The sequence below is a fragment of the Ambystoma mexicanum genome, chromosome 1p (assembly GCF_040938575.1).
Source record: "Ambystoma mexicanum isolate Mex_15411 chromosome 1p, UKY_AmexF1_1, whole genome shotgun sequence".
NCBI classification, from domain to species: domain Eukaryota; kingdom Metazoa; phylum Chordata; class Amphibia; order Caudata; family Ambystomatidae; genus Ambystoma; species Ambystoma mexicanum.
The window spans coordinates 156704380-156728802 of NC_090921.1; the positions used below are offsets into that span (position 1 = coordinate 156704380).

General features: G+C 48.6%; 1 protein-coding gene across 3 annotated transcripts in view; it reads left to right on the forward strand.

The window, feature by feature from the left end:
• Positions 1-24423, forward strand: part of NEURL4 (neuralized E3 ubiquitin protein ligase 4) — a 1090504-nt gene that overhangs the window by 681354 nt on the left and 384727 nt on the right. For all 3 annotated transcript variants that reach the window (XM_069645712.1, XM_069645703.1, XM_069645722.1), the window contains one exon: positions 22797-22955. In XM_069645712.1, coding sequence (XP_069501813.1) covers positions 22797-22955 — 159 coding nt within the window. The remainder of the gene's footprint in view (positions 1-22796; positions 22956-24423) is intronic.

The window sequence follows — 24423 nt, forward strand, 5'->3', positions numbered from 1 at the left end:
CTCAGCTAGAGCCCTCAGGGCTAACCTGATGGCTCGCAACTCCAGCCTGTTGATGTGATGCATGGCTTCCATTGCTGACCAAAGGCCCGCTCACCTGCAATTCCTTGCACTGACCAGTCCAACCCTTCAGAGACTTATCTGTGACCACTCGGGCCTGAGGCCAAGGAGTCCAGAAGGGTTGCCCCGCCATGAGATTGCTGTCATCAGTCCACCAGCTGAGGTCTTCGACCACTGACCTGGAGACCCTGAGAGAATCTGTGAGGGCTCCGAGGTACTGTGACCACTGACTTCTTAGCAGCCAATGTAGTGATCACATGCGCAGTATGGCCTCTGGCACTACAAAAATACATGAGACCTAAGAGGCGGAGCAAGGAAGCTGTTGGTAGGGTGACGTGGTTCCGGTAATGTGGTGTGGTTCTGTGCGATGCTGTTCCCTCTCTCCTCAGGAGGAATGGCCTTCAGGACCCAGGTGTCTAGGACTTCTCCAATGAACTGGAGCCTCTGGACTGGAGTCACGTGGGACTTCAGGTTCAGGGTGAAGCCCAGCTTGTGCAGTAGCAGATAGGTGTCCTATAGATGAGACAAGATCTGTCCCGCCACTTCCCTCGGATCAGCCAGTCGTCCAGGTATGGGAATACATGGAAAAAGAATCCAAAGCTGTGTATTGCTACACAGCAAGCCCAGATGCACTCAAATAGGGAAAAAGATATCCCTCTATTTCTATTTAAATTCATTAAACATTTGGTGCCAAAAGAGGCGTAAATTTTACGATGTATTAACGTGTGAACTTCTCTTATTTGCAACAGAAAGGGTCATTTAGAGCATTTGGCAGTATTATTCAGGATAAAATATACAGTCATAGAAGTCAAACCGATAGAACAATCAGAACGAAAACACTAGAGCTGACTTATGGATTTTAATCTTCTGAGTCCAACAAGTCGTACATTAGTAAGCAAACAGTAGTACAATCGGTGTTCCCTATTTGCACATGGAAAGGACACTTGTAGGTATTCAATATAACAAAGGTGAGAGCAACAAGCACAAAAAACCGCTTGTAAGGAGTAACACAATTGTAAATCTGTATAATAGTTACAGTGCAAACAAACTCTAGATGTATGGATTTGATCATTCAACAGTTCATAAATGAAGTCTCATATTCAGGTGTGACCCGAATAAGACCGACGCGTTTCGGTTCATGGAACCAACTTCAGGGGATAGACTTCATTTTTATTTTCATAAACATTAGATTCTAACGCAGTCTCTGGGGTAGGAAAGAAAAAAGATATTTCAATAAAAACTCTCTGATTTACATGAAGTCAATTAACATAGTGAGACGAGTCAGAGTCACTAACCTTGCTGATATAAGTGCCAGGAAACAGACAGGTAATCCAGACAAGAAACAACGGATAGCCAAAAACCACAGTATGTTGGGGTATCTATGGAGGTAAGGACAAAAGTTAAGCTATTAAGCCCACCAATAACGGGCAATCAGTCCATAGTGAAGAAAAAGAGAAATTTAGAATATAAGTACAGACAGTAAACAATGACAGACTACGACAAATCGTTAGGCATTAGCCCGTGCAAACAAATGCAAGTAAACCGCATGAACAAGGGGAATTGGAGGCTTTAGAACACTGCACAAGTGCAGCAACACATACCGGTAAGGTTTAGCTGTACAGTGAAGTCCAAGGTATATAATAAAAGCGAGTACAATAATATAATACTAAAGTCTCAACCAAGCGAGGTACGTGGACCAGGTTATTGCAACGTGTAACTGGTTTCAGGGAAACAAAAAATGCATACCTTCCAATGCGAACACGCAATGAACATCTCGCCGCTGCAGTGCGAGCGAAGTAACTGAGCTTCCCAAAACGACAGCGTCGTCTTGGTAACCCAGCGCATGCGCGTGAGAGCACCAAAAGCGACGTCCATCTTGGTGTGGGCACCAACGAGTGCAGCGTTGCCAAGGTAATGTAACAGTAAACAAGATTGACATACTGAAAGAGACGGGGCGGTCTCGAGCAGTCCGGAGAAAGGGCTGCACATAACAGCTGTTAAATGACAAATGGTCATTAAGAGAAGGGCAGTACGTGTCCAACATAAGACCTAGTCAAGGGGTTAATATAACGCGCGCGTGGGGGCAACAACCGTAGTTCAAAGGAACTACGGGGTGCCCCCACGGCGCCGCAAGTGATTAATCATGGCGATCGGTCAGCAGAAGCTAACCAGCATCCACAAACGTAAGAAAAAAGGTCTAAAAAACCCAAAAAGGAATGGAGACAGCAATCAACAACAATGGAGGAGTCTAAACTCCATGGGCAATTCAAGGAGGCCACGAGATGTATGGAAACGTAGAGGAGAACTCAAAGCCCTGGGCGCGGGCAAGCAGCCAACAACAAGGCAGAAGGGAGAGTCGGATTCATGTCAGAACTTGAAGAATAGCTGACAAGGAGACATCACAAGTCGGAGGAGAACTGAGAACATCGGGGTGGTAAAAGGTCAACAGTCTACCTCGATGAGAGGTGAGGAGGAGCTCAACAAAGAAATTGGGTAACAAATGAAAATACATCATGCGGTAAGTACCGTACTGGGTGGTACATGTCAAATTTAAAGCACACAAACAATAATGATCGCAGTGTGTGTGAATGGTGCTAATTGGAGTGACATATTAATACAAGCAGAGCATACTAGTTTTCAAAGAGACAACAGGTTTATACAAAGCACATAAGGTCGAATTCCGTATTCATGCCACGTGGGCTTAGAGAGCCCAACAGTTCAATCCATAAAATCTCACTTTGCAATAGTTTACGCTGCACATCTCCACCCCTGCTTCCTGCTGTGATTTGTTCCAAGATAACACATTTCAATTGAGCAATGGTGTGACGTGCTTCAGAAAAGTGTAGTGATACTGGTGATTTGGGACTCTTAGTGCTGATATTAGATTTGTGCTCAGACCATCTAACTTTGACTTTTCTGGTCGTCATGCCTACGTATTATAACCTACAAGGACATTTTAATGCATAAATAACATTTTGGGCATTACATGTGCAAGAATGCTTGAGAAAAATAGGTTTGCCAGAGTGGGGGTGTGATATGCTGTTGCCTTTAATGATGTTGCCGCAGTGCTGGCAATTGTGACATGGAATAGTCCCCTTAAATGTTTTCTGTAGACTGGGAGATGGAATTTCAGCTTTGACAAGGCTCTTATGCAAGGACCTACTGTTCCTGTAAGCAAAAGTAGGAGGTTCATGAAACAGTTGTTGTAACTGTGGGTCCATTCTAAACATGCTCCAGTTCTTTTTAATGACCCTTTTGATCTTCATACTCTGCATAGAATAGGTAGTGACGTAGACAAGTGCTTCTCCCGGCTTGGGGGGTTTAGGAGTCAATAGTGTCTCTCTTGCAGTGCTCCTCACTTTGTCTGCGACTTCTTTGATTTTTGACTGTTTATACCCTCTAGATGAGAATTTGGTTTCCAATTGTCGTGATTGACGTTCATACTCATTGGTCTCAGAGATAATCCTTCTGTAACGCAGAAATTGACTAAACGGGACACTATCGACAGTTCTTTTCGGAGGAAAGATTGTAGCAAGCAGCAGGCTGTTTCTATCGGTCTTCTTAGTGTAGATTCTTGTCTCGAGAGAGTTATTACTGGCATATACCTCCACATCCAAAAAGTGGATGGTAGTGTCGCTTGTTGCTGTAGTGAACTTAATTCGAGGATGAATTGAGTTCATCATTTCGTAAAAGTTTTGCAGTTCTTCTTCTGGACCAGACCAGATTCCAAAGATATCGTCAATGTATCTTAAATATAGTGGTAAATGCCTCATCCATCTAGGTGAACTGAGAATGTTTTCGTGTTCCAGGTAATACATGTAGGTGTTAGCGTAGCAAGGTGCCATTGCTGCCCCCATGCTAGTACCAGAAATCTGAAGGAAGAAACGATCTTGGAATTTGAAAAATTATTCGTAAGTACTAATTTAAGTAAAGTTAGTACAAACAGTCTGTCACCTTGACATTGCTCTGATTGGAGTAGGAGCCATTCTGTTGCTTCAAGACCAGCTTCGTGTGTGATGTTAGTATAGAGAGATGTAACGTCCATGGTGAACATCACATCTCTTCCACTGACGAATTGCACATTTTTAAGTTTGTGCAAAAAATGCATAGTGTCCTTAACATAAGTCTTCGATTCCTGTATGAGAGGTTGCAGGATTTTGTCCAAGTATTGAGCCAACGGTTCAAGGAGACTCGCAGTGGCTGCTATAATAGGACGTCCAGGTGGATTAATCAATCTTTTGTGTATCTTGGGAAGTATGTAAATAACTGGCATGATGGGATGTTTGTTTTCCAAAAACAGGCGTGTCTTTTCTGAGATGACGTCATTGGCTTCCCGGATCCCCTGACGTAAGCTGCGACTACCACCATGAGCTTGGTGAAGAACCTTGGAGCGTAGGTCAACCCAAAGAGAAACACCTTGAACTGATGGTGCTTGTCACCTATGAGGGACCTCAAGAATTTCCTGTGCTTCTGATGTATTGGCACATGGAAGTAAGCATCCTGCAGATCTTTTGACAACAGCCAGTCCTGAAGAGAGAGAGCATGGAGAATTTCTCTCTACATCACCATCCTGAATTTCTTTTCTCAGGAACTTGTTCAAAGCCATAATGGGACAATGACCGCCTCCCTTTTTGGGCACCAAGATATCCTGGGAATATCCACCCTATCCTCTGTTCGGGAGGTACCTCTTCCATGGCACCTTTCAACAACAGGGCTCACAGTTCTTCCTGAAGCTCCCGGGCCGGTTGGATTGGAGGTGGTGGGGGTTGTCTGTCTGGTGGTTTTCTTCAAAGAAAGGACAGACAATGACCCCACTGAACGAGCTGCCGTGCCCAGGCATCGGAGGTAACCTCCTGCCACTGGGGGCCAATGCTTTGCCAAACAGTAAGTCGTGGGAAGGGAAACCAAAGTGGCTTGGAGGGCAGAGCCACTGCTGTTTGCTGGCCTCTAGAAGCCCCTCTGCCCCTCTAGAGGCAAATCTGAAGGCAGGTTTGGCCTGCTGTGCAGCTAGGCCTAGCAATTTAGCGGCTAATTTTGACTCAAACTTTTCCAGAGTCGTCATCAGCCTTCTGGCCAAAAAAGGAGTTCGAGGGGATTGGGTCCTGCGACGTATTCCATATCTATGAGAATAATCAACACAGCTGTGCTGCTTCGGAAAACCTTCCTGCGTCAATGGCGTCGATAAGCCGTCCTCGAGGGCCTCCGTCGAGCTGACGTCACCGGATGTTATAAGTAGGACGCACGTTGCCCGTAGCCTCAGTTCCGTTTTTTCTGCAAACGTGTTAGCTTCCGAGATCTCGGCGTGCCTCGATTCTACTGAATCCTGCTCTTTCGGTTCTTCGAACCCGTTTCTTCATTGCTATCGAATATAATGTCTTCGGCTTCTTCCACCCCGCGGTACGGGTTTAAGAAGTGTCGGGTGTGCGGGTCCAAGATGTCCCTGACGGATACACACAACGCTTGCCTCTGGTGTCTCAGGGAGGACCATGATACGGACGACTGTGTCGATTGCCAATCGCTCACTTCGAAGGCCTTGAGGGAGCAAAAGAAGAAGCCATCGGTCGGTAAGGTGGCCAAGCCCCGGAAGTCGCGTTCCACTGGTCTTTCGACGGACGATTCGAGGGGCGACTCTCCGCATCATCGTCGTAAGTCTGGGGGTTCTCGGTCTGGGAGTCAGTCCTTCGAGGCACTACAGGAAGCACCGTCACAGGTCGCCTTCCCCGTCCTCTTTCGAGGACTCCAGCTTGTCCCAACAAGCATTCCACTCCGGAGGAATGGGATTCGTTCCGAAAGGAGATGTTGGCGATTTTTCAATCGCAGGGCTCCGGTCCGGCCGCACCGCCTGAGGACGCCGGTCAAGGCCGCGCTAGAGACACCGTTCGTCCGCCTTCGGGTTCGAGCAGTCATCGCGACCACCGGGCGCCTTCGAGGTCCCGGTCGGACAAGGATGGTCGCTCTAGGCATGCCCGTTCCAGGTCCCAGTCCTCGACGCCATCAAGACCGCGAGACTCTGTGAAGTCTTCGAAGAAGACATCGGCACCAAGGTCGTCGACAGACTCTCTCTCGAGGCCCTGCCTCTGAGGAAGTCGTCGCCGCCTCAGATGTCGAGACACGCTGGGGGCTCCGCCCTCGAGGCCTGTGGCGATGGCGTCGAAGCTGTCGGCGACACGCTCGACGTCGACGCCCATTCCGTTGTTAGACAGAAACCTGTGCAGTACCCTTAGGGACCACTGCAAAAGGCTTAAGACTACAGCTGTTGGCAGTAAACCCAATTGGTAGCAGTCTGTACCACACAGATTTACCTGGTAGCTGTGGCTGAGCAGCCAGACTTCTCTCAAGAAGAGTTAGACAGTATATAGAGTATACAAGATAGGTACCAAAATAGAGTAGCACAAGCAAACACTGCCCAGAGCTTTGGTATCAAAGTATATAATTATTTATTTAAAGACACTCATAGAAACACTCCAGCACTATTATTGTAAGCAAGTTCAAAACACAGTCACTATTAATATATACATCCCTTATTCCTTATTAGACAAGTCTTAGTTAACACCACTTATTTTCAGACATAGGTGAACGTTTAACTGAAGATGGCACTCCAATAAGTTATCAAAAAAGGGAGGGAAAAGGCAGAAATTAGAAAAGCACACAACACTAATACTTTAGAAGCACCCAGCAAGGCAGGAAAGTCAAAGTCTACTTGTGAGCAAAAACTTCAGAGGCCAGGCTCCCTCTTAGAGAGAGCAGAGCACCAATGCGTCCAAGATCACACAGTTTAAGAGGTTTGAAAAAGTCTTGCAGGGAGTTCACAAAGGAATTAGTTCAGCTTAGAAAAGTTCAGTTAGGCAGCCTAGGGTCAGCCCAGGTAGTAAGTCGAGGATTTAATAGACACCCAGTACAGACCGTTGCAAGGGAGGCTAGGTGGACACAGTACCTTTAAGATGGGGAGGATCCTCCAGCAGGGCCAGTTGTTCCTGGCAGCGGGTGCAAGTCGCGGCGTCGTCCAAAGGAAGAGAAGATCTCGACGTGGAGGAAAGCTGAAGGTCGTTGCACTGCTAGGGAAGAAACCAGCCGCGGAGTTCTCTGGTTAAAAAGTACTACTCTTTTATTCGTGGTAGTGGTAAATCCTGGTATTCCGGTTGCCGGGGTGCTTGGCACAGGCAAGGCGGCCACAAGATGATCCGGGAAGGCGAAAAGGCAGACAGAGTGGCACCACTTTTGGAGGCTTCTGTGTAGAAGCCCGCCAAAAGGTGGAACAAAGGGTTCGACTTGGGTTGGAGTTAGAGGCGAACACAAACGCCATTTTAAAACCGAGTCCTGGCAAAAAGACCCAACCGGGGAATAAATATTAAATAAATAACCCGGCGGTATCTTTAACATTGCACCAAAAAGTGGTGCGTTTAAAATGAATGGGAAAATCCCATAGAAAATATTCTGGTGGAATATTTTGCGTGGTAACCACTGCCACCAGCCAGAAACTCGACGAAGGGGGACTGCACAGTGCCCCCTTGAAAAACAGACCCAGGGGCAATCTAATTACCCCTACCAGTACTTCCACAGTATGATGGTTTGTACTGGTTCTGTTCCCAATTTAAGACTAGTAAAGTCAATGGTGACTTTACATGCCCTGGGAGACAGTAGTCAGTCCCAGGGTATGGAGTCTGTTTGGGGGTCACTATGACACCCCTGTGTTACTGCACTCAGGGTGCTGTGTAACACACTTACCAAAAACCACATACAACCCAATGGAGTAAAAGAACCCATAGCCCATAAAACACATTACAAAGTCAAAGGATATCTCAAATCATGTCTAAGAGTGGGAGAAAGAGTCTCAATCTTAGCAGGAGAAAAAATAAACCCCAAAAATCCAGCAAAGCTGCTGGGGGACTCACTAGATTTGGGAAATTAGCCTTAACAGAGAATTCTCCCTAACATCCGTCAACGCCTTCCACGCCTTTCAAGGCAGCCTTGTCGGAGGTACCCTGTGGCAGGGCGACACCCCCAAGAAAGGCGATGGCTACGGCTAAACGTCTTTGTGCCTTTTTCTGTACCCTCTTTCCAGCCTCTAGATTATATTTCTGAGGTGGATGAGGGGTCTGAGCAAGGTGAGGTTCCTGCATTGGTGCCTGATGACCTTGTTTCCAGTCACAGTCAACTTGAGGACCTGCGTCAGTCACTGCACAACGCCACTGGTCTAGACACCTCTCCGGAGGTGGAGTTTGGTAGGCCGGAGCCTGGCACGCATGCCGAATCTTCATATCGGCACCTCATGTAGAAGGTCACTGAATACCTGGGTTGGTCTGCCCCCCCTGGGGATTTTCAGCAGGATGACCTGACTGATATCCCGGACCAAGGTCCTCCAACTGACCCGGTGCTGCCATTCCATATGGCCTTGCAGAGAAGGGGTGGCTGCGGCTTGGACTGCTCCGGAGTCTCCCGGCAGTGAGCAAGTCCTTGCTGAGGAAATATTGCCCAGCCAGTGGTGACCCCTGCTACTTGACCACGCACCCTACTCTAGAGAGTTTGGTGGTGCAGGCGGCTACGGCCCCCACAAAGCAGGCGTCGTACCCTACCATCCCTCCTGATAGGGACGACAAATGCTTTGACTGTTGGGCGAAGAAGGTATTTTCTTCTGAGGGTATGGCGCTTCAGGCTGCCAACTCCGTTTGTGCCTTTTCTCATTTCACGCACTCTGTGGAACTGTATTTCCCTAGCGGCTGATCATATTCCCGAAAGGGAGGAACGGGATGGTTTCCTTGCTATCGTGCAGGATGGCAAGGATGCCGTGTGTCAATCCATTCAGTCGGGTCTGGACATGGTTGATTACGTCAGCCGGTCCATGGTGGCGAGCACCGTAATGCGCAGGTTTGCAAGCCCGGCTCCTCAACATGCCCTTTGATAGTGACCATCTTTTTGACAGCAAGGCTGACGAGAGTCTTGAGAGGTTGCAGACCTCCAAAGCTGCAGCAAAATCGTTGGGCGTTGCAGTTCGCCAACCTCCGCCTTTTCGTCCTTGGGGACAGCAATGGAGGGGAGGTTCCTTTCGATATTACTCGTCCTTTAGTAAATTGAGAGGAGCTGCAAGTCAAAGGGGCAACCGTAGGAGTGCCAGAGGTGGAAAACAAGGTACTCGAGGTGCCAAGGCCGCGCAAGCAGTTGCCTCTTTGCCCTCAGGCACTGCCGCAGCCGCTTCAGCTCAGTCATGAGGCCCATGCTTCTCCGGTTGGGGGAAGGCTGGCGCAGCATCTGGTAGAATGGCGTGCCATTACTTCAGAGGTGTGGGTTCTGGAGGTCATAATGTTACGCTCACCTGGCTCCCACAGGGGCGTCGGTCGGACCCGGACAGCTGCGGTCTCCACCCACAAGATATGTAGTCCAGCGATGACTGACTGGATCTGCCCTCCTAATCTTGTCTGTTTAACCCGTAGAAATATTCTCCTGCAAGTGGAGAGATGGATTTAGCCACTTGTGGATTCAAGTGATGGCACCCCCACAGTCGTCCCCAACTAATCACCTCCGAAATACCCTCACAGCAATCTCACCTTATATTCTTGAAAAATGAGCTCTCCATCCTGCGTGGATTTGCAGGGGCGCGTTGATTCCAGTTACTTCACTGGTTTGAAGGCTCGGGAGAGTTCTGGAGAGTATTGACTCTGAGGTTCCTGCTGAGGACCAGTAAGTATTAAGTTCATAGAGTTCAATATGTCCGATGTTCACTCTTGTTCCCCCCCTTCCTTTCTTGTCTTGCAGCTGGCTCGTGAAAAGATGCTCTTGTGGCAGCTGGTGGCGCTCAGGTAAGAGTCTGTATTACCCGGCGCTGTCCGGTAAATGTTGCACGAGGAACACGTGTTGTTTTGTCTCTCTTTACAGATGCGGCACGTGAAAATATGGAGAGTCACAAAAGGATGCCTCCGGTGGTAAATCGGGTAAGTCTATGGTGGTAAGAATTATATTTGTTGGTTCCCTCGGCTCACCTTGTGGTTTCCTTTTGTCTCCTAAGTGCCGAAGTTCGGCGAAGAAATGATGGAGGTAGCGCCGACCCGAAGGATGCTGTGAAGACTGGTGAGTATGGCGCGGCGCTGCAGCGGGAGGTGCGGTGCGTGCAGAATGATGATCTTTACAGGTCCAGAGACAAGATGGATCCAGAATCAGGTGTGGAATAGAAATAAGTTCATTTTCTAACCTTGTCCCTTTCTTTCCTCTTTGTTTTAGGAGCTCCGGATTCGAGGAGGGCGTGGCAGAAGACTGGATGCAGGCTGCAGGCACGTTGAGTGTTACGCTGCTGGATGCAGAATAACGCGAAGCGTGTGTTGCTGGTCGGGTGTGGTTCAAATAGCCTCAAAAGTAGTCCCAGGTATGAAGTCCCTAGAACCACACGAGTAAAAAAATAGTCCCTGTAGAAAAATAGTCCCTTTCAGGCTTCATGTTGGATTGGAGTCATTTGCATCATGGTCTACCTGAGATAAGTAATGACTATGAGCCTGGCGCCTTAGGCACCAGGACTGATTCCTACTATGAGCCTGGCAACTAAGGTGCCAGGACTGAACCCAGATAGCCCCTAGCCGGGGCTGCTGAGGTTTTACTAAATGTCTAGATGCCTGCTTCCGGGGCTGATGGACTTGGTCCGGATGCCTGGGGGTAGGCATCATGACACATAGCCCACGGCTACTGTCTTCCTTTCCGGCAGAGGCCACATGACAATCCAACAGGGAACCTCTCTTTGAAGAGTCCGGATCCGCTCCTTGCACAGGAAATTCAATCCCTGCTGGAGAAAGGCGCTATAGAAATGGTGCCTGTAGCGGATAGGAACAAGGGATGGTATTCCCCTTATTTTTTACTTTCGAAGAAAGACGGAGGATTGAGACTCAACATGGACTTGCACAGTTTGAAAAAGATCCTCAGGAAGGACAAGTTCAAGATGCTAACTCTTTCTCAAGTCCTTCAGGCCCTTCAATTTCAGGTCTGGTTGGTGTCTCTCGACCTCAAGGACGCTTATTTTCATGTGCCGATCCATCCCAAGCACAAGAAGTACCTGAGGTTCGCGGTTGGCAGTTTCGGGTCCTGCCGTTCGGATTGACCTCCGCCCCGAGGGTTTTCACCAAGCTCATGGTGGTTGTGGCAGCGCATTTCAGGAAAGGGGGGATTCACGTCTACGCCTACCTGGACAATTGGTTGATCAGGGCGCGCTCTCCCGAGCAAGTCCTGGATCATTTGTCCGTCACCTGCCACTCCCTTCACAAGCTGGGCTTCTCCCTCAACTTAAAGAAGTCTCACAGGACGCCAACTCAGCGGCTCCAGTACATCGGAGCAGTGCTCGACACATCCCTGGGGCAGTGTTTTCCTCCCCAGGTGAGGGCTCTTCACATTCAGAAGATGGTACACAGGTTTCGACATGCCCAGAGTCTCCCGGCGTTCGAGTTCTTGAGGCTGCTCGGCCTCCTGGCATCCTGCATTCTTCTGGTGCCAGAGGCCCGACTGCAGATGAGATCTTTGCAGTGGGCTCTCAAGATGCAGTGGTCACAGTCCTCCGGCAGGATGTCGGACCCCGTTCAGTTGCCGCCCTCGGTCGCTCAGGACCTTCTGTGGTGGGCCGACGAAGGCAATCTGATGAGGGGGGCTCCATTTTGGCTGCCCTGGCCGGAGGTGACTATCGTGATGGACGCATCCCTCACGGGATGGGGAGCTCATGCCAACGAGCTGACAGTCAGCAGTCATTGGTCTCCGTCGGAGTCCAGACTCCATATCAATCTGTTGAAGCTGAGGGCCGTCGGGCTTGCCCTGAAGGCTTTTCTGCCGACTGTGCGAGGAAAGAATGTCCTGATCCTGACGGACAACACAGTGGCCTTGCACTACCTCAACAAAAAGGGGGGGGGGGGGGCAGGGTCACTTCCTCTGTGCAGGGAGGCGATGCAGCTCTGGTTCTGGGCCATCCAGCAGGAAATTTCAATCTCGGCAGTTCATCCTGCCGGAGACGAAAACGAGACAGCGGGCGCTCTGAGCAGTCAGAGCGCAATCTCTCACGAGTGGGAGTTGGCTCAGGAGATTCTCCTGGAGATCTTCGCCCTTTGGGGGACCCCTCAAGTGGATCTCTTCGCCTCCAGTGTCAACCGGAATTGCGAAAGGTTCTGCTCGTTGGAATTTCCTCCAAGAGGAGCCTTAGGAGACGCGTTCGTGGTGGAGTGATCCTTCCCACTGCTGTACGCGTTTCCTCCAGTCCCCGTCATCCCGCAGGTGCTGCGGAGGTTCGGTTCCCAGATGATCCTCATTGCTCCGGCTTAGGCCAGGAGGGCGTGGTACCCGGACCTTCTCGACTTGTCCATCTGCCCTCAACGTCGTCTTCCCTACCGAGACGATCTGCTCTCATGGAGTGGGGTCAGGTTCTCCATCCAGAGGTCAGATCCCTCAACCTTCACGCTTGACTTCTGAAAGGTTGAGGTATAAGGATTGGGACCTTCCTGAAGACGTGATGGAGGTGTTCCTTTCGGCCAGACGGCCTGGAACAAAGTCACTGTGCTGCGACTGGTGCAGGATTAAGAATGTGGATCCTTTTTCATGTGATATTCCTGTAGTTCTGTCTTTTTTGCTTTCTTTGGCCCACAGGGGCTTGCAAGTGGGTACCATTAAAGGTTACCTGGCGACGCTGTCCATATTTAAGCGCTCGTCTGAGGAGTGTTCTTATTTTAAAATTCCTTTAATTTTTCAATTTCTGAAAGTGCTCACTAATGTGTTCCCTCCTTCACCTTTCCAGGTGGCCGGTTGGGATTTGAACCTTGTTCTTAAGTTTCTAATGGGTGCTCCGTTTGAGCCTTTGCATTCTTGTCCTTTGAGATTGTTAACCCTTAAAACTGTATTTTTAGTTGCGGTCACTTCCGCTCGCAGAGTGAGTTACAGGCACTTTCAGTTAAGCCACTGTGTTTCATAAGGACAGGGTTGCCCTTCGAGTTCATCCTTCCTTTCTTCTGATGGTGTCGGAATTTCATTTGAGCCAGAAGGTTTTTCTTCTGGCATTTTATCCTCCTCCGCATCCTGGTAAGGACGAGGAGAGGCTCCATAGGTTAGATCCTAGGAGAGCTTTAGGTTTCTACATTTCACGCATGTCCCGGGTCAGAGTGGACGATCAGCTCTTTATTGGTTATGCTGGAAGGCGTTTGGGACAAGCTGTGACTAAGCAGACTTTGTCTAGATGGATTATCTTGGCAAATTCTGAATGTTACTGCCTGGCGGGTAAGGATCCTCCTGTAGGGTTACGGGCCCATTCGACTAGGGGTATGGCTGCCTCTACTGCCCTGCAGAGGGGTGTTCCTATTCGAAACATCTGTGATGCAGCCACTTGGGCTTCGGTCCATACTTTTGTACGTCATTACTTCCTTGATTCTATCCATGGGCAGGATCTGGCCTTTGGCAAGGCGGTCCTTTACTCTGCAATTTGATTGGGCATTCTAAATTTGTATATTCTAAATTATTTTCCCACCTCCTTACGTTGGTACTGCTTTGGGAGTCTGTCATGGATATGGAATACGTCGGAGGACCCAATCCCCTCGAAGAACAAGTTACTTTCTTACCTGGTAACGTTCTTTCGATGGGATGGTCCGACTCCTCCCGGGTGGTCCGCCCAGCCGAGGGCTTAGCTTCTTCTGACGATGAGCCAGACTTGTGTCGATGATGCTGGCGTCTTTTTCTTATGTTGTGTTACAGTGCATTTGTATTGCACCTTATGTACAATTGATAGGATCTCAAAGCGATGTGGGTTGAATGCCCTAGGGGACCGTGGTCCTGTAACGCTCACATGATATCCACGGGGACACCACTCAGCCTAGCTGAACCACTTCTGATCTCAAACCCCTCCTTTGGACTCTTGTTCGGCTGAGGATTTGGCCTGAAACACAGGAATTTCGGGTTTAATCTTACTGCCTCTTCTTGCTGGTTTGGGCACGCCGCCACCTAGTTACTTCACTGGTGCGGGCCCTCAGAGTCCAGACCTGCTGCGACTCCCATTCGTCCAGGTAAGTTTGCTGGTTTTTGCAGTTTGTCCTTTTCTTTCCAATTGCCCCTGTTAATGTCTCTCCTTCTTCCTCTAGGTGCAGGAAGAGCTCTAGTGGTGTCGTGCTGCTTGGGGCTAAACACGAGATGGTAGGTGAAAGCGCGATGCGCGTCGCTCTGTGCCTTTTCTTGTGCTAACCTGTCTTTCTCTCTTTCTTACAGGCTGCTGCGATGTCCCAGAATGGATGCTGGCCGAGAAGATAGTGAGCGGTGAGTAATGCGTAGCACGCAGCACCTTCTTGATCTTTTGTGTGCTAATCTGTTTCCCCTCTCTTTTGCAGGTCGTTGTTATGGCCCGGAGTGGATGTTGACCAAGTGCCATTCGAACCCAGGTAAGCGTGTGATTGATGAGCTATTTCGTAATTGGAATATACGTGCTTACTAATGCTGTTTCATTCTCTTCTTCCCAGGTTTCAGCGTTTTTGAAGATCGAGGGGACGTCGCCAAGATGCTGCGTTCTCCGGAGCGGTGGATGGCGAGCAGGATTCACTCACAGTTAAGTGTTATACTGATGGTGTTCTTGTTCTTTCAGATACGCGGCTTCAGAATGCAGGCGAAGATCTGAGCAGAACATGTTGAGCATCACGCTGCAGAGCGCAGAGTAACGCGAAGCGTGTTTCTCTGCCCGGGCGTGGCTTATATAGCCCCCAGGTATCCCCAGGCCTGACCACACCTAAAACACTAGACCGCATAGCCCGGTTCATTGAACTGAGCTAGGCGGGGGCATCCATGTTGTGCAAAGGCCCATTGCCAAGCCCAGTTCTCAAGTTTTGCTCACTTTTTATATGAGCCTGGCGCCAAAGGTGCCTGGACTGACTCCAGGAGAGTCTTGGATGAGATGGCTGTTAGGCAGAAACCTGTGCAGTTCCCTCTGGGACCACTGCAAAAGATTTAAGACTACAGGTGTTTGGCAGTAAACCCACTTGGTAGCAGTCTGTACCACACAGATTCACTTGGTAGCTGTGGCTGAGCAGTCGGACTTCCCTCAAGAAGAGTTAGGCAGTATACAGAGTATTCACAATAGGTCAAAATAACATAGTAGAACAAGTAAACACACACTGACCAGAGCTTGGTGTAAAAGAGAGATAATTATTTATATAAAATCACATCTAGAAAAACACACATGCACTAATAGTAAGCAATTCAAAAACACGGTCACTAAAAGATATACACTCCCTTAGAAGAATTTTAGACAACTCTTAAGTAAAGCCCCACTTATTTTCAGACAGCGGTGAGCGCTTAACGCAGATGGCACTCTAATAATTCGTTTTAAAAGGGAGAGAAAAGCAGAGTATAATGTGAAAAAGATCCCAACACTTTCATAAGAACAAAACAAGAGAGAAAGGCAAGTAAAACCGTGAAGTTAGAGTTCAGAAGGCCGGATCCACTTTAAGAGGATCAGGACGAAATGTGTCCAGGTCACACGGTTGAAGTGCACAAGAGTCTTGCAAAGGTTCAAAAAGAGTTGGACCAAAAGAAAGGGACTAGTTAGAAGGTCAAGGCGACCAGCCCAGTCCAGAAGGTTAAGGGATTATTATTACCTTGTAGCAATCTTTAGAAAGGGAGGCCTTTTGGACACGGTACCTTAAAGTGGTGAGAATACTCCAGCGGGGGCAGTTGTTCCTTGCAGCGTATGCAAGTCGGTGCTTCGTCCGGGGGAAGAGAGGATCTCGTCGGGGAGGAAGACAGGAGTCCGTTGCACTGCCAGGGAAGAAACCAGCCGCAGAGTTCTCAGGTAAAAGGAGCGGTCCAGTGTTAAGTGGCTATCCGGTTGGCGGGGTGCTTGGCATGGGCAATTAGACCACAAGACGTCCTTGGATGCGAAGAAAAGAAGGTAAACTGGTTGTGCCCACCAGTCAGGGGAAGAAGCCTCTCCAGCCGGGAGATCTTCTCTGTCGTCGGGAAGTGGTGAGTCGGTTCCGCAGGGCTCCACTGGTGGTGTCGTTGTGGTAGGTCGGCTCAGCTTCTCTCTCGTCGGATTCTCAGGTCCTGTGGCGACTTCTGAAGTTCCAGTCCCCAAAGCCCTGCTTTTATGCAGCACACCCCCATTCACTCAGCCTAGCTGTCAATCAAACATGCTAAGTGGTGAGCCGGTCGGCTCACCACTTGGGCCAATCACACAAGAGTGCGACTTGAGTTACCAAGGTAACTCAGTCCAGGGTGACTAAACCCCCTCCCACACCCCCTGTGGTACCCAGACAGAATGGCACCACTTTTGGAGGCTTCTGTGGAGAAGCCCGCCAAAAAGTGGAACAAAGGGCTCGACTTAGGTTGGAGTCACAGAAGAGAACACAAACGCCATTTTAGAATCGAGTTCTGGCAAAAAATACCAACCGGCGAATTAATATTAAATAAATGAACCAGCGATATGTTCGAGGCTATGAGAATTAAATAATTTAAGTTAGTAGCCTCGAAGAATGGGAAAATCCCATAGGGATATATTCGCGGTCGAATATAAAAAGTAGTATCCACTGCCACCAGCCAAAACTCGATCAGGGGGGACGGAGACGTGCCCCCTCGACTAACAGACCCCGGGGCAATCGAATTGCCCCGACCAGTACGTCCACAATATGATGATTTGTACTGGTTTCTGTTCATAATTTGGGACTAGTAAAGCCAATGGTGACTTTACATGCCCTGGGAGACAGTAGTCAGTCCCAGGGTATGGAGTCTATGGTGGGGTGTCACTATGACACCCCTGTGTTACTGCACGGAGGGTGCTGTGTAACACACATAGTAAAAACACATGATGCCCTATGGAGTAAAGGACCCCATAGCCCATAAAACACATTACCAGTCAAAGGAACACCATAAATCATGTCCAAGAGTGGGAGAAAGAGTCTCACTCTTGGCAGGAGAAAAAAACAAACTCCAGAAATCCAGCAAAGCTGCTGGGGGACTCACTAGGTTAGGAAATTCAGCCTAAAGAGAGAATTCGCCCTAACAATGGCAAGGCCTTTAAGACCATGATGGAGGGTCGTAACATTGCCCCAATGTCTTGCCTATTAGGGCCAGGAGTCATGGGTCATGACGGGTCCTTATCGGTTGAGAGAGTATGCTTGGGTGCACTTGGTATGTGAGCAGCCAGAGTGGTTTGGGCAGGTTGGCTGCATTCTAATGCAACGTGTGGTGCGGTGGATGGATGTGAGAGATCTGGGTTATATGCGCAGCAAGGAGGGTGGTCTCTGAGTCTGCATTCTAGCTGCTGTAGGGCATGTAAAAGAGATTGTGTCCCACTAGGCCAATTTCTTTTTTCCGTTTGGTATAGCTGCATTCTACCAGGCTGTTGAGGTGTTCTATGAGCGATGTAGGTATGTGTGCAGCTAGGCCAAATTGAACTCGGGGTGTAGCTGCGTTCTATTGTTTGTTGATGTAAAGTGGAGAGTGAGCATATTGGTAGGAATGAGTGTCTTCAGTTATTAGTGAGTGGCCTCCTTACTTGGGATGCTTACGGAGCTCAGTTTGTCCTGGCCGTGTCTGCCCTGGGTTTTCTAGGAAGTGGATTTCATGGAGGTAAACTGGTTGGTGGGGAATGTTGCTTTAACTCGGTCAGGCCATCCTTTTCCTGACGTTCTGTAGTCGTACTCGGAGGTCTGATTTTTCCGGGTCTCTGGAGGGATTTTAAGCTGGGATGCTGAGTGCTTCTTGGGTTAATGTATGATTCTCCGGAGAGTGTGGCCAAGAATAGTTACTTCTGTGCCATTGGTGCAGGGTTGCAGGTTGTTATTTCTAGGTAATCCGGGGTCACCCCTATAGATCATGTAGCACTGGCTATGCTTTGGCGGTCGAGCTAGGTCCATTTGGCTTGCAGCTGCATAGGCCGGGAGTCCTTTGGTCCATGGGCTGACATCCATGCCCTGACACTGCCTGCTTTTTCGTGGCCGAATAGTTAATTTGCCGTCTTCCATGTATCTCCTGTTGTGTTTCGGTAAGTGCTGATTCTCAGCGGACTGTCATTGGGGATGGGTTTATGGCCTTGGGTTTATCCTTTCCCGGATTTGGGAAGAGCCATGTCTTTGCCGCTTTTCGGAAAGCCATGTAATCCTGGTTGTGTCGAATACAGGGAGGTAGCAAATTCCATAGAATTGGTGCCAAAGTCAAGAAGTCTTACCCTCCAAGTCTATGGGATGAAGACAATGAAGAGTGGCTCCTTGAGTGTCACCACTTTTTGACTTTTCGCTGATGCTTTTCCTTTTCTTTGCCGGGGGTTGGGTCTATCAGTTTAGGCCTCGGAAGACTTGACTAACGACTGCGTCAGGGATTTCAGAAACGGTCGGCCCAAGGCAGGTTTGGCGGCCTGCTCACATATGGACTTGCATCTTGGAGCATGACGCACATCCCTCAGTGTTGTGATCTGTACCCAGACACCACAGACAAATGTTGTGCAGGTCGGTCAATGACATTTTGGAATGGCAGTCGGTGCACCTTTTAAAGCCCGAAATCCAGGTCAAATTTAGTAAAAACGCAGAGCCGAAGACTGTGTCGTGTTCTTCATAGCAGCATGTGTTGAGCGTGCGTAATAAAGGAACTGAGGTATAGGGCGACGTGGCGTGGTATATATACGACACCCAACGGCACGTCCGGAGCCGACGATAGAGCACAGAGCAAAACGAATAGACGACCGAGACGAGGTTGACTATGCGCCCTGTTGAAAAGTTTCTGAGCAGCAGAGTTGGATGGGGATATCTGATCAGATGAGGAATCTGCGGGAGAAAAGCAATCCATTGAAGCAGCCTAACTCAATGCGATGGTCCAAAGGTAAAAGTCTTATCTGTCTAACCTCCCTCAGTTAACAATCTAGGCTGGTGTCTGTGCTCGAAGATTCCCAAAGGGGATGTAATTTAAGGGATGTGTGCCTTCCAGACCCTTGGCTCTAACCTGATCTTCTCCTTCCATGCTCTCTGGTTCCTCTCCTGTAATCTGTCACTTTCCCTTTCCTTGCCCTACTCTCCTCCCTCCTACTCCATTCACGGTCTCTCCTTACTCTACCTGATACCTTTTTTTCTTTCCCTCTGATGATCCTCTCTCCCTCAACACTCCAATCGTACCCCTTGCTACTCTCTACTTCTACTACCTCCCTCTCCACACAACTACTAACCTCACCCTGCTGCTCACATCTCCACTCTACGACTACCCTCTCCAACTATTACTCCGCCCAAAACTTCTGCCTCAATCACCCCTTCTTTCAAACCCTCAGACACCTTCTCATTCACTCTCTACTCCCCCTTGCCAACTTCTCTCTCTCTCAAACCCACTACCACTTCCTTCACAAGCCAATACTTCACCTTGCACACTTATTGAAGAATCCACCTTCACACTCCTTCCTCCCCCTGGTCACTTGGTCTGCCTCCACCTATGATATCACATAAGATATTTATAAAGCTCATGTACACACGTGTTTCTAGGCGCCACAAGACGAGGGAGACAAGACAAACAACACTACTAGACCTTGTGACATTGGGATTGTGCAAGTGCGACAACGATATGTGCAAGGGGACGGGAGGGGGGGGGGAAGTGCAAAGGAAGGTGGGGTGGTGAGTGCGATCAGTTAAGCATGGCTCTGAGTAAGTGCAGCGCAGCTCTGGATAAGCTCTGGATAAGTGCAAGGAGGCAGCGGGGCTGTAGGGATTACAGTTACAGCCCCTAAGTGCGCGGTAGGCCAGGAGGCAGTGTAAGAAAGACTGGTCTGAGGGTACCAGGCAACCAGTCGGCACGGCATATGGGTATATTAGCAAGGAAGAGAGAGAGGGAAGATGAGAAAAGGAAGGTCTTGTGCGGCTTTTGGAACTTTTGGTGCTCTAGCTCAAGTTTGAGGGAGGGCAGCAAGGCTGTTCCATCGGGAGGCACCTGCAGAATAGAGAGATCAACCCCCCACTCTCTGCTTGGAGAAGCATCTGACCCTCAAAGAGTTGGAGGAAATTGAGTGAAGGGCTCTAGAAGGAAGGTATTTGGGCAGAGCGAGTTGGATATAGTGAGGGCCCCGGGCCCAGAAATCCTTGTGGACGATGCACATGGTCTTGAACTTGATCCTTGCCACCACTGGGAGCCATTGGAGAGATTTCAGGGCAGGAGAAATGCGGTCCCTGGACTTGAGACCAAGGATAAGTCTTGCAATCCTATTCTGGATCAGTTGCAGGTGGCGAAGAGTAGAGTTGGGAATATTGAGAAAGAGGCTGTTGCAGTAGTCCAGTCAGCCTCCTCTGACTACAACCGAGTAAGCTACAACTTCCTGCTTCCCGCATCTCCTTTTATACTTTGCCCGACCCCTTCCATTTGCTTTCCTACCTTGCTGGTTCTCCAGGCCAAAGACTTCCCTTTCTTCCCCCAGGAGGCGTTACATTGATGAGATATATTAAGGGGGGTCAGAGGTCCGCCTTTGTTTGTCAATGGCGGCCCGCTGCTGTTACAATGAATGTCCAAGTCCATTGGAGGGCCTCTTTTGCACCTAGTATAGTCTGTATGGCCTATTAGCTGCTGCACTTCCCCAGTACATTTGAGCCTATTCTCTCTAGGAGGGATATTGGAGTTCTTTGTGTGTGCTGATAGGTGGGTTGGTGTCCTTGGTTGCTTCTACTAGCGGCTTCCATTCTCCGAGTTGACAGTTGTGGTGATGACTATGCAGCAATCCTCAGAAGTGTTCCTTGTGCTATACCGTTGCCTTTACACCCCTTGGCCTGCTTTGACGTGTAGTTCACAACAAGAAACAGCTAACATTGTGTGAGCAGTAGGAGGTGTTCAACAGTGGTACTCTGCACAACCATGCTGTCACAACAAGAAGGGACAGGCATCGGGGCAGTCCCCATGGCCGGCTTAGTTCTCTTGGGTAATACTTGCTGTGGCTTCCACACAGGTGGGCCGTTTGCTGTTACTGCTTGATAGCGCTAGCTCAAAGAGAACCCAGGTGGATGTGTTTTGAGTGGGGAGGGGCAGGTAGTGGGTGGGAATGGCCATAGGGATTTAGGATGGCCAGGTAACCAATCCCCAATAAGCCTTGTATTGCTTCTCATATGCCCTCTCCTCCTAACTGTACTTCAATGTAGTAGGTTGAGGTTGTATTGGCTGTATGTGCCACCTAATATCAATAATTAAAAATGGGATTCTGACCCAACACTGGCAGAACTATTCAATATCTGGGTACCCAAACATGTGAAAGCTCTTGGATAACTAGCTCACAGAGGATGGGCAAACATTCTCTCAAATGCAATATCCAAATTCTGCTTTCCCAACGTAAACTTCTTTACTGCAAAACATCTGCAATTCCCAGACGGTCGAAAATGAATACCTTTGACTATAGGTTGTCTTCTGAAGCTTTTTTAGCAGCAGAAATATTTCATAATGGACGCTATTATCAACTGTTTGTATCTAATCTGGGTAATGATTTGGCACTCTGCTTGCTAACCTCACCAAGGATATTAGGCCAGTAAATCTCCATACAGGTACTAAAGCAGTCTGTCTGAGCAATGTGCACTGAACCTTGCTGACAAACGCATGATTCATCATAACATGCTGACATGTCTAGATGCTTTGGATGTGGGGAAATTCGGGTGGCTTTTGATGCCCATTATTGCATATTTTTTGGGATAGCCTCTTTAAAGAACTGAGTAGGATCAGTAGAAGATCTATGAGGAAATAAGCTAGATAGATAATGCTAGGGATACGCAGTAAGAGCAGTCATGTCTGTCTTGGGATAATCGTTTATAGTTATGTGCAGTATTGCAATTGTAAGACTTGGGTGAGATTATAATGCTCTTGATTTCGATACGAAGAAAAATGAGGGGTCTGGTTGTCTTTTGTAGGCGGAAAAATGCTTTCTTCCAAGGTCACATGAATGAGTTTTGTGGCAAAATTGGGCCTCTTTGTTACCCAGAAGAAATGATCAAACTCCGTCTATTTGTGTTCTACATTTCTCTTCCAAATTTCACAGTATTTTTGGTTCCCTGAATTCAAATTAAGCATGTCAAAATGTTTGTTTTACTGTTAAATTACGGTGGTAAAAAAAAACTGCCGTGGACAATTCTCTTCTCTCTGTCATGGAAGATCCATGATATTGTGTTTTTCCCTAAGTACTTTGATGAAAGGTTGTTATGACATTTAACATTGGATCCAGAGAAAGTGGCATCACATGGAACTAACTTAACAGATCAGCTAGCTAGTCCACATTCATGTCTACATGTTAGACCCCTTCTTGGTTCTTATGTTTATTTTTCTTTCTTTGATTGTCTCATCTTTTTTTACTCTTTGTGCCTAATCTTCCTTTCCCTCATATGCCGTTATGCCTGATGGCTCTTCACCTCTGTAACTATTTCTACCATTGTATGTCTGTCTATGGGCTACTATCTATTCTCCTGCTCATCCTGCATTGCACCTTTATGACTTTCCCTTGGCCGAGGGACAGCTCAAGAGCATTACTCTTGTGGGAACGGAATGATGCTGTGCAATAGTGTTTGGATACCTGGTCAGGTCCACTCAACCCTTCAGCCTCCTGAGGGCCATTAATTGAGTGCCATGAATGTGTAATAATGATGACACTGATTATTACATTGCTTAGAAGCTGAAAAAATAGGGAATCAAGTGCTATATATATATATCACCAAATTATTGTTGTTAGCCATTTCCCTTCTTACTTTGATGATGCGTCACTGTGTTCACTATATTATTTTTGCATCTTTTACTAACACAATCTTTGTGCATTTTTTAAGGTGCGAATTGATTCCCTGAACCCTCAGTGGACGTCCTCCCTTTCGGTGGGCATCATCGGGTGCCCACCAGAGCGGCTGAACTTCCCAGCAACAGCCTGTTCTCTGAAGCGATCAAGTTGGTTGATCCAGCGTGACTCCGTATTTCACAATTCACTAAAGGTTGGTAGAGTCCATCTCGAGGGGCTGGGCCAGCGTTAAGAAGGTTGCTAAGTCGGTGGTGTGGCATGGGGGTGGCATTTTGAGTGAATTGTAGAAAGATGCAACAATTAGTGGCTTTTGTCTCTTGATAGGCAGACTTTTCGCTTAATGTTAGATTGTGCAGTTTGAAGGGTTCAGTTATTACTTGCGTCAAATGTACTTGTGCAACCTATCCCCTTTTCTTCATTATTATGGAATGTTTTGCCTGATAAGAGGACGGGACCAGGACATGTGTAGAGCAGTTTAATTAATACATAAGATGTGCCGGTGAGCATGCACGGACATGCCCACGGAACACGACTTGTTTCTCATACTACCTGCTTCAACCCCTACTCTTTTCTCTACAAGGTCAGGGCTAGAAAGTCACACTTGCCTAATTGTGCTTCTAAAAATATATATATATTTCTGAGGCTTGTGGAATCTGCTTAGATCACATGCTGTGCATAGGCCGACATCTAGTGGAAGCTGCGGAGTATTACAGTTTGTTTTTCGAAACTCGAAAATGGGCGTCGACACAGGGCGTGCCAGTAATCCTATCCCTAGTGTGACGTCCACTGTACCCATGATCCCTCACGCGTCTAGGACCCTCAGATTGTTTTTTTCCACCATACTGGTCGGAAGCATTCCGCGGAGTTCCCTGGCCTTAGCCATACTTTTGCAAAAATATTGTTATATTTCCCCATTTCTCCACCCTAACGTCGAGTCACCGAACATCCACACTCGGCGCCGGCCCGGAGAAAGAATTGACTGTCGACAGCTGCACGACGGATCGGCCCTGCAAGTAGGGAGAGTAGGGGGTGGACATACTCTACACTCTTTGGTATATAGGTACATTCTTATATATTCCCACACTTATTAGCCCGCTGCCACAAGGTGCGTATGGAGGGTACCCATTTCCAATTTTGCCCCAAGTGCAACCGCAAGCACCCTTGGGTTGACGGACACGCCACGTGCAATCTCTGCTTACCAAGGGACCCCCCGAGGCTAACTGCAGAGTGTGTAGTAGGTTCAAACCGAAAACACTAAAGGACCGTTCGATCAAGCGTTGGGCCCACCACGCCAGGCGTCAAGAGGCCATGGCAGCGGGGAGCGCCTTCAGCGATGGTAGCAACGCCATGCTTTCGGACGGCGAGGGCAACGTGGCGTCAAGTGACAGCCAAGCGCAAATCCCCGACCTCGGAAGGTCGTCCGGCAAGGCGGCTATGGGGAAGACCCCCGGCGACACAAGCGCTACCCACAGCACTTCCACAAAACACATGAAGTCCAACCGAGACTCGACACGCATGTCGAGTACTCGGAAAGAGGCACATAGAGAACGGTCCGAATCGGTGTCCTCTGGGCGTTCTCGATCTAGATCGCCGCATGACTCCAGGCAACCATCCACTGTTGCCAAGAGTGCCTCGCTCCCCAAGGTATCGGAGGTTCGATC